We start from the raw sequence: 10418 nt of genomic DNA on the forward strand, positions 1-10418 counted from the left end.
ATCGGACCTGACACGACCAAAGCGTAGGAAGCAGCACCAGATTGACCGTAGCTTGGGGCGAAGCCCTTGACGGGCACGCCTGCAGGGATCAAGATTCATAGTGGGCAGCCGCGCTCACAGTCTTCAGGTCGCGCGAGATGCGAACCACGCAAGATGCAAAGCGGGAGCCGAAGGCTTGCAATCAAAATCTCCAACTGAGAGAAATATTTTTTTTTTAATATTAAATCATTATTATCATTACTATATATAAAAATCATATATATATATATATATATATATATATATATATATATATATATATATATATATATATATATATATATATATATATATTTCTATAACAATTTACAAATTTCAGAATCTTAAAATTATTTTTAAAAAAATAATTAAAAAAAATGTTTTACAAAAACTCCAAAATCACATATAAATTCATTGGTTTTGTAAAATTGTTCATTCATCATAACTAAAAATCGTTGGAATTTTAAGTCTTTTCCTAGTGATATTTTATCTTTAATGTTTTAAAAAAAAATGTTTTACAAAAATTCCAAAATGACATATAAATTCATTTGTTTTCTAAAATTGTTTATTGGTAACTAAAAATTGTTGGAATTTTATGTCTTTTCATAGTAATATTTTATTTTAATGTCTAAAAAAACAAATGTTTTATAAAAACTCCAAATCACATATAAATTCATTTGTTTTGTAAAATTGTTCATTCATCATAACTGAAAATCGTTGGAATTTATATTTTATCTTTAATATCATTCATAAAGACTATTTAATTAGAATTTTAAGAGTTTTTAAAGACATGATATTTTCCCTTTAATACTAACCCTAAAAATCATGAGAAAAAACAAAATTTACAAAAACTTTATTTGGACACTTTTCATTTCCATTTTTAACCAATTGAAAATTTACTAAAACAAAAAAATTTCCAACCTCAACTCGTTTTTAGATTCTTCTAAACAAAAAAACGTTATTGCAACCCTTTTCATTTCCATTTTTAAAAAATGGGAAATTTACTCAAAACACCAAATACAAAAAACGTTATTCCAATGCTTTTCATTTCCATTTTAAAAAATTTGAAAATTTACTTTAAAAAAATAAAAAATTCCAACCTCAACTCGTTTTTAGGTTCTTTTTGTTAGAGTTCTCCTTTGTCAGTTATCTGTTTTTTATACCAGATAAAATTAGTAAGGTTTCTATAACGCCCAAAATTACTATTAATACTTAAATTTTTTATATGGGACAATATTACCATTAACATCTTAATGATGTTTCTAATTTAAAAAAAAAATGGCAGAGTCATCTATATATTCTAGCATTATGTGGGCGTCTAATATACATATTTTTTATCATAAAATATTTAATACAGATCTTCTGCTCATATTTTGGTGGTGTTCTGGTTGCCTTGCAATGAGTTCGTTTTTCCTTTTCATAGCTAATTTGTTTCTGTTTCATGTCGCTCTCACCTCTGCTATTGATGTGCGTGAAATGAGCATAGATGAATACATCAATTTTATTAATCCTCCTGCAGTTTACAAATATCAGGTAATATCAGATCTGTTTATACTTGAATATGTCAAATTTGCAATTTTAATCTATTTATATATAATTTAAAAGGTAATTTCCTAAAATTATTGAATTTTTGTCCTGACTGTGTACTATCCATTAATGCACAGAATCAGTTTGGAGAAACCATTCGTTGCGTAAAATTCAGTGATCAAATATCTGTGAAGTATTCACAGGATAATATCACGCGGGTATGAACCTAAAATATTAAACTGGCAAAACATTAGAACATAAAATTTGGCGTTAACTGTTGACAATTGCTTGTGTTTGTTTGTGCGTAAAAAAGGGTTTGAGGAGAGTGAACCCGCCGAGCATAAATATTTCCAACTCTGACTCCGGCCCTGCAAATATCTCAAAGGTGCGCGGCGTTAAGTCTGAGTGTCCAGAGAACACAGTAGCGACCAGGGAAATCAAACGCGAAGATGTAGAAAGAGCGGGATCTGTGAGACAGTTTTTAAGCAGGGGACGAAGAAGAAGAAACCATGTCGGACCTAATGTCGACGACCCTGATGACGGCCATGTGCACACGGTACTAAGATGGAGGTTTATAGATAAATCATATGTATAATATTTTCTTATAAATGCTGCATCACTCTCGTCTTCTATGTATTGCTGTACTTTTTAACAGCATTCATTTGTGAGCTACGACTCCGCTGGTGACCCAATCTTTGGTGTCGCTGTTCGTTCGAATCTATGGCGTCCGACGGTTGCTCCAGATGCCAAATTCAGTCTCAGCCAAATTTGGATCACTAACGAAAATCAAGGCATACTAGAGACCATAGAGGCCGGATGGATTGTAAGTGGATGAGAAACTTCATTATTTTTCTTATAGAATTTTTCTTCCAATTAATTTGAATCCTCAAATTCTTTAAATTAGAGAATTTAATTGGTTATACTTGTATTATGAAATATTATATAAATCAATAAATTTAATATTTAAATGAAGCATTAGCATCTATTTAAGTAGCGAATTGGAAACGGTCTAATCCTTTCAATATACTGTGATTAATCCAAAAAACTATTTTCTATATTACCAAATTATTAATAATCCATTCTTATTGCAGGTGTCTCCGCAGGATTATGGTGGCTCAGCTGAACCACATTTCTTTGTTTACTGGACGGTAATGACATAGTCTCTAGTTTGGTTGATGTATTAAAGAAGGCCTCGTGATGCCGATTGCTGATAAGTGAATATGCTTTCATGCAGTCCGACAATTACGATAACGGATGCTATGATCTGGACTGTCCAGGATATGAGCCAGTTGACGGCGCCCCCATTCGGCCCAGGACACAATTGGGGCCGGTATCGGAGTATGGAGGGGCACAGTATGACTTTGCTCTTAGTCTTCACCTCGTAAGCAATGTCTATATTTAATTCCTATATTTTGATGTCTATATAGTTTGAAAATGCTAAATAAGTACAAATATTACTTGATGTACAGCAAGAGGAGCAAGGCACAGGTCTGGTATGGGCTCTATATTACGACGGCACGAAAATAGGTCATTGGCCAGCCTCATTGTTCAATGCTCTTGCTCAAGGCGCTAGTGAGTTGGATGTTGGAGGAGAAGTTTCTCATGACTCAAGACCCCCGGGGCCCATGACTGCGACACAGATGGGTAGCGGTTACTTTCCTGGGGGAGGCTTTGGTTATGCCGCATATACCAGGGCCATACAAATGTTTGATCAGGGTGGGGCTGGGATTGATCCCGATACTCTATTTGCTGTAGAAAAGCCCAACTGTTACGGGGTCGCTTACGATACCAGCGCAGATCCATCATGGGGTAAAAATATTTTCTTTGGAGGCCCAGGAGGCATCCCGACTAATCCTAATTGTGTGGCTTGATATCTGTGAAAAATAATATTGTATTATGTCTGCTCTTGATATCTGTGAAAAATAATGTTATATTACATGTGAAAAATAATATTGTATTTTTTATGTTCTGGCATACATTGGTTTATGAAAAATAATATCATAGGATAAAGGTGGCTCTTGTTCAGTTTTTTATTAAGTATTTTAGATTTATTTGATTTTAGTATAAAGAGTATTAGTAATTAATTATAATTATTAATATAAATATAATTAATATTTATTAAGATTAAGGTGGTTTATGGGATTTCTAAAAAAAATCTAATTGTTATTCTTCAAAACTTTGTTTTTCTGATTAAGGAGAAGGAAAAGCAGCACTCCAAGATGGTTATAGCTGGGTAGTTTAATAAGTTCTATTTGTGGTTAATGATAAAATAGGGAATTGAGAGCGGATGAGCAGTCTAAAATGAAGTGTTTTTCATCTTCCACCTTCTTAGTATCACAAATTTGACAGATTGTATCGTGCTAGGGAGTCTTGGGAGTAAAAGTAAATCACCTCCGAGTGTCACTTCGAAGCTAATGGGAATTAATTCTATCCTTGGGATGTTCATTTTCTTCTTAGTGCTAATGGGAATTAATTCTATCCTTGGGATGTTCATTTTCTTCTTAGTGCTGGTCAACATAGAGAGATAATTTTGGTTATCAATAGTGGGGTTGATCACCTCTCTATAGTATCTTAGCTTTCTTTCACCCTCTAACTCTTTATTATCCCACATCTTGTCCTTAAAATTGGAGTAATAATATCTTTGATACTAGCTTTTCTTCCCATGATGATCTCCTCCTTAATCCCCCAAAGGTTGAGCTTGGGCATCCTTATGCCACTAACCCTTGAGGATCAGGGGGGGGTGGGGTTTTTTTTACTGAAGTTAGAAACAATTTTTAGGAGCCTCTTGGATCATATTAGGAACAAATGTTTAAGTTTACATATTATAGTATTATATTTTACACAATATTTTTTACTATTAATATTTTACCTAATATTTCTCCAACCTCCTCTCCTCTCCTCACCTCAATGCACTTTCATAGTTAAGCTTATTTATTTCTAAACTTTCACTTTCAAAGTTAAGCTTATTCATTTCTAAACTTACCACACTAGATCTATGAGCTCTATTTCTACAACACATTATTACACATAAATTAAGAGAATATATTACATATATATTATGTTAAAGTGGTTATCAAAGAAGCCATTAGAATGATGAAGCAACTATTGTTTTGTACTTTGTGTAATCGTGTTTAATATTACACTTCTTAAAAAGAGATTTCTGAATCACCTAATAGCCTCTACCGAAATCTAAAGCATCTACACATATATACACATTAATTCATCCATTCAACATATATACAAATTATATATTCATCCATTCAACGATAGAAATAAAACATACAAATGTCAAGTGGGACCCATATCCATGGGTCAATACCATGAGTCTTTTCTATTTTTTATTATTATTAATTATTATTTCTATTTTTATTATTAATTTTTATAGGGTTATTTTTATTTTATTTCAAGAGTTAAAATGTTTACATTGTATTAAGTTACATTAACTTACACATCTCTACCATATCTTATTTTTATTTTTAGGAGTCAAAATGTTTACAATAACAATACACATCTCAAGCATCTTGTGTTTTTATTTTTATTTTTACCTAGTCAAAATGTTTACATTACCCTTACGCATCTATAATATGTTACATTAATGTTTACATTAACCTTGCCCATCTATAATATGCTACATTAATTTACACATCTCTACCATATCTTATTTTTATTTTTACTTGTCAAAATGTTTACATTAACATTACACATCTCTAGTATCTTGTGTTGAGAGCACCTAGCTTATATTTTAAAATGTTATATTCAAAATCTAGAGCGCACCAAACCAATTCCACTTCGCTTTCCCTAAAACCAATGTTGAATTTATATTTATTTTATACATAATAATTATAGAGCGCCTTTGGGTGCAATTACACCAAAATACCAACAATGTAATAACAATGAATATTGATACTTGTTGTATATTTTGATGGTACATATTTTATATGTTTAGTATCATAAATTGTGATGATGAGGATTATTAGGTTTTATTAAAATTAAACATTTTTACCCTAAGGGAGCTTAATTGAAAAATGAAGTTTTATGTGTGGGGATGTAAATTAGGTTCTAGGTCCAAATCCTCCCCAAGTCACCTATGCCTATGAAACAAGAATACCAAGATACCAAATGGTTATATTGGTAGCTTATTGGAATTCACCTTATGAGACTAGCCCACTTTTGATTTCTCAAATCACAAAAAAATTAAATTTATTAAATTACAAGATAATAAGTTGTTTTAATTTTAATTTTATATTTTAAAAATATTAAAAAATGCTTTAAAATTACAATAAATAATGATTTTAGATAGTGGTACTATAAATTATTGAGGGAAGTTCCATCGTATTAATCTTAATAAGAGGCGGGAACTGCAACAATTTCGGGAAGTGTCATAATATTAATCTTAATAAGGGGAGGGAAGTGCAACAATGTTAATAAGAGGAATATTTATTGGATGATCTTATACTTGGAATTTAAATGGGTGTTGTTAATGTTGTATTAGAGGTGCAATGACCACAATAACTTAGAACAATGACCTATAGTTTCCATTATCTTTTCATGATATTTTCCTCAACAAGCAAGGAAATTTAGCTTAGAGGTATCCAATGAAAACCCTATAAAGTGATATGGTCTAACAACCTCACAAAATTCCTCATAAATGGACACATAATTGTTCTCACTAGATTTTCAAATATCTATATGTTCTACCCGAATGGATCTCCAAGGAGTTATCTACAATTATTGTTTGTTATTTGGAGAGATACCTAAGGGTGTTCCTCCTACTCACTATAATGACCATGTTATTCATTTGCAACAAGAAGTGTACAACCCAAAATTAGGACTTATAGTTATACATATGCATAAAACAAGGAGATTGAGATTGTGATTCAAGGAAGTTAAAATTCGACATCATTCAATCTAGCCAAAGTCCTTTCTCTTCATTAGTGAACATGGTTACAAACAATGAAGGTTCATTGCATATGTGTCAATAATTTTTTCAGGTAGAAAATACCTTTATATTCCATGTGAGGAATATACATCTTCCTTTCCTTGAGGGACTATTCATTTTCAACAAGGCTCAAAGCCATTACACCAAAGTTGATCATGTCACAAGAATTAAACGTGAGTGGGGAGAATCTGAATCATTCCTCCCAACCACCTGAGATAAACCCAAACGGAAATGTGTCAAGAATAACATAATCACTAAAGATACGTTTCTTATTGTTGCCATTGATGAATTTCATGGAGAAATTTTATTACTAAGTTATATATATGCTCATAATATCATCAAATCAAAATGAGGCAAGAAGACATTTCTAATATAACATTTAGAACATGTAAGGACCCACCTTGAATTAAAGGGGACAGAGAGATATTAGCATGCACATGAGACATGCATATGATAGCTACATGTGCATGCATCATTTGCATTGCATTAGTATATATATTAGTTAATATTGAAACCATACATATTTAGGGTAATGAATTAACTATTGAAGTGAATACCTAACTTGCAAGAATATAGTAGGGTACTTGATATATGTACCACCACCATATATATATAACATAAAGGAATTATGTATAAAAGAATTATAATATATATTATTCTAGCAAAAGAAACTACATGTTCTATAAAATCAAAGGAATATATATATATATATATATATATATATATATATATATATATATATATATATATATATTAAATTGTGATATAATAAAGAGAAGAGTATATAAAACCATAATATTATGAAAATAATTTGACTTAAACAAAAGGGAAACATAATATTATGATAAAGGAGATACTCTATAAATAAAAGGACATTGTCAGCAAATTGGGGGGAGAGAAGGCGGTGACCGCCTCTACAACTTTTGAACTTATCAAATTAATAATGGTGGAGAAATGGGAGGCAGTGGAGTAATCTCTTGAGCATAAAAGGAGGAAATGTATTGCAGAGGTGGAGGAAGGACTTACAAGAGAAAGACATAGAGAGGAATTGAACAGTTTTTCTCGAAGCTTTTGGGTACGGGGGCCAAATTACTTAAAATTTGAATTATTTTGGACCTGGGTACCAAGATTGTACCCAGTTTGGCTGGGAGGTTTTTGGTATTTTGGTAACAGGAGTAGGAACTGGATAAAATAAGAAGCATTTTCAACCACAAAAACCCCAGGTAGGTACTCAACATCAAATTAAAAAATTATGATATTCTGAATGGTTATATTGTTAGGTCCCTATAATAATAGTGTATCCCCCCATTATTATTTTTATTATAACCCTTATTGTTATTGTTGTACCTATGTTGTCCCCATATTGTTATTATTATGCCCCATAGAAGCCCACTATTCTTATTGTTGTTCCCTTACATTTATTATTGTTATATCGGCTCTGATTATATTGTGACCCCTTAACTCCTATATATAAAAATGAGGTTTTTTCATTTGAATCATCTAAGAATTATTCATTTGTGTAATGTAAAGGAGGTTTCCCCCTCAAAGAGGCTAATTTTGAAGTCATTGATCTATCTTTTCTTCTATTTGGTGAGTTGGTTGCATATCATTTTGTATGAGAGCTTTGGATTCTAGGGTTTCACTGCTTCAAACAGGCCATTATGGAATTTTCTCTATAATTTTTTTTCTACGAAGCTTCAGGAACTAAAACAAACCCATTTCAAGCTAAACCTTGATGAACTTCATGTCTGGATTTCAGACTTTTTCTCACTATATTTTCAGAGATACGAGTCAAGGAAGTTAGGGTTTTTGCAAAAGCTTTAGAATTCCATCTCAAACATGTGACCTTGGGAAAATCATTATAACTTTCTCTCTGAGCATCAGATTTGAATTTCGTAAAAAGTGACAAAAATATGATGGAATTTAGTTTGTTGGGTATCATTTTCGAGGCCAAAGGTCGTAACATTGACATGTGGTACTTCGTACAAGTTCTATTTACTGAATGAGTCTATAATCAGGTCATCATGGGAGATTGGTAATAACTCTTTTTTGAAAAATCCAATCGCGATCAAACTTATGGGGTTGGAAAGAAGCCTCAAAGGGATACCATATGAAGAAATTTCAGATCTTGGAGATCCAAAATTATAATTCTATTGAGATCCTACAAAGCGAATAAATAAATAAATAAAAAAAAATAATAAATAATAAATAAATAAATAAATAAATAACTAAATAAATAAATAAATAATAAAATTAAATTAAAAAAAAATAAAAAATAAAAATAAAATAAAAAATAAATAAATAAACAAATAAATAAATAAAAAGGTGTGTAGTTTTTTTAAAATTTGTATAAGTTTTGTTTGAGAAAGTAGCTTGCAGTGATTTAAAGGGAATTTTGAAGCATAATTATCATTAATTGATGAACCAAAGAAATAAAATGGAAACACCTAGTAAGCAACTCAAAATCTCTACTATGAAACATGAAGAAGAGGAAGAAATGCAACATGATATATCCAAATTACGAGACCAAGTGCAACAAGTTTCGCTCTCGCAAAAAGTAACTGAAGCTAAAATGGATGGTTTAAAGAATGGAATTGAAGCTAAGATGGATGGGATGGACACTAAGATAGATTTCATGGAAGCTAATATGGATGACATGGAAGCAAAACTTAAAGGAAACATGGAATATTTAAAGATAGATCTGACAAAGTTGCTACAAGGAATGCTTCTTAATAGAAAAAGGGTAGTAAATGAAACTCATGATGAAAACAAAAGAAATGTTAATAATTATTACATAGACTCTAACATTGGATTGAAGAGCTGCCACATTCCAAATATTGATATGAGGAAGTTTGATGGAAAGGATCATGTAGCATGGATACTATAGATGGAGCAATGTTTCGATCTCCATAATGTGCAAAACACACAAAATGTACGCATTGCAAATTTATATTTGGAACCCAATTAATTTGTATGGTATCGATGGCTTTTCTCTCATAAAAACATTGTCACTTGGTCATATTTTACGGGGTATATGATAGAAGGTTATCAAGATACAAAGAGAAACACCTTCTTTAGTCAATTGATGAATCTCAAACAAAAGGGTTCAATGGTGGAGCATATTGAGGACTTCCAAAAATTTAATATAAGGATAAATGATATTCCAAAGGAGCATATGATTGATGTGTTCATAGGGACTTTAAAGGATAACATCCAACACGAGGTTCGCCTTTGGGAACCTAATTCATTGGAGAAGGCATTCAGGTTGGCAAGAAAAATTGAAAGCAAAATTATGGCCACAAGGAAACCTACCACTCACAACTATAAAGATGGAAGTGTTCCTGCCTCTAGCGTTCCACAACCTGCAAGGTTGACACCACAACGATTGGAAGAAAAAAGAGAAAAAAGGCTTTGTTATAGTTGTGATAGAAAATACACTAAAGGGCTTTGTTATAGTTGTGATAGAAAATACACTAAAGGTCATAAGTGTTCTGAGAAGAAGTTATTTTACATAGACTATGAAGAGGAGGAAGAAAAGGAACAAGAAACGTCAGAAGAAGAGGATATACACCAGGAACCAACCCTAGAGAAAGAAGAAATGAATCTGACCATATCCTGTAATGCATGGGCAGGAATTACCACTCCTCAAACTCTCAAGATAGAATGACATATCAAGAAGAGAAAGGTAATAGTGTTGATTGATTTAGGTAATACCGATAATTTTATTCATTATAAGATATCCAAGGAATTGAATTGCTTCCTGTATCTAGCACTAGAGTGTCAAGTGATGGTTGCAAATGGAGGAACCATAAATTTCTCTAGAAAGTGTCATAATATCAAGCTATACATGGGAGAATATGTATTGAATAGTCCAATATTTTCCATTCCAATGGGTGGTGCTCATGTTGTACTAGGAGTCCAATTGCTGCAATCT

The 10418-nt window shown here is 31.8% G+C and overlaps 1 protein-coding gene across 1 annotated transcript; it reads left to right on the top strand.

The window, feature by feature from the left end:
- The first annotated feature begins 1416 nt into the window (after nt 1–1416).
- On the top strand, nt 1417–3416 carry LOC149148305 (protein neprosin-like). Its single transcript, XM_089442136.1, has 7 exons — nt 1417–1551; nt 1683–1763; nt 1859–2101; nt 2201–2368; nt 2637–2693; nt 2780–2926; nt 3015–3416. The coding sequence occupies exons 1-7, from the start codon at nt 1417–1419 to the stop codon at nt 3414–3416; spliced, it is 1233 nt and encodes a 410-aa protein (XP_089298262.1).
- Nucleotides 3417–10418: the final 7002 nt, after the last annotated feature.

This window comes from Pinus tabuliformis, chromosome 9 (genome assembly GCF_031772625.1).
Source record: "Pinus tabuliformis cultivar Carrire ecotype Pingquan chromosome 9, CPIR1, whole genome shotgun sequence".
Taxonomy (NCBI): domain Eukaryota; kingdom Viridiplantae; phylum Streptophyta; class Pinopsida; order Pinales; family Pinaceae; genus Pinus; species Pinus tabuliformis.

Coding starts and splice junctions, on each gene's coding strand:
- LOC149148305 (XM_089442136.1), top strand. CDS start 1,417: ATGAGTTCGTTTTTCCTTTTCATAGCTAATTTGTTTCTGTTTCATGTC. Junction 2,369..2,636: donor CCATAGAGGCCGGATGGATT/GTAAGTGGATGA, acceptor TTCTTATTGCAG/GTGTCTCCGCAGGATTATGG. Junction 2,694..2,779: donor ATTTCTTTGTTTACTGGACG/GTAATGACATAG, acceptor GCTTTCATGCAG/TCCGACAATTACGATAACGG.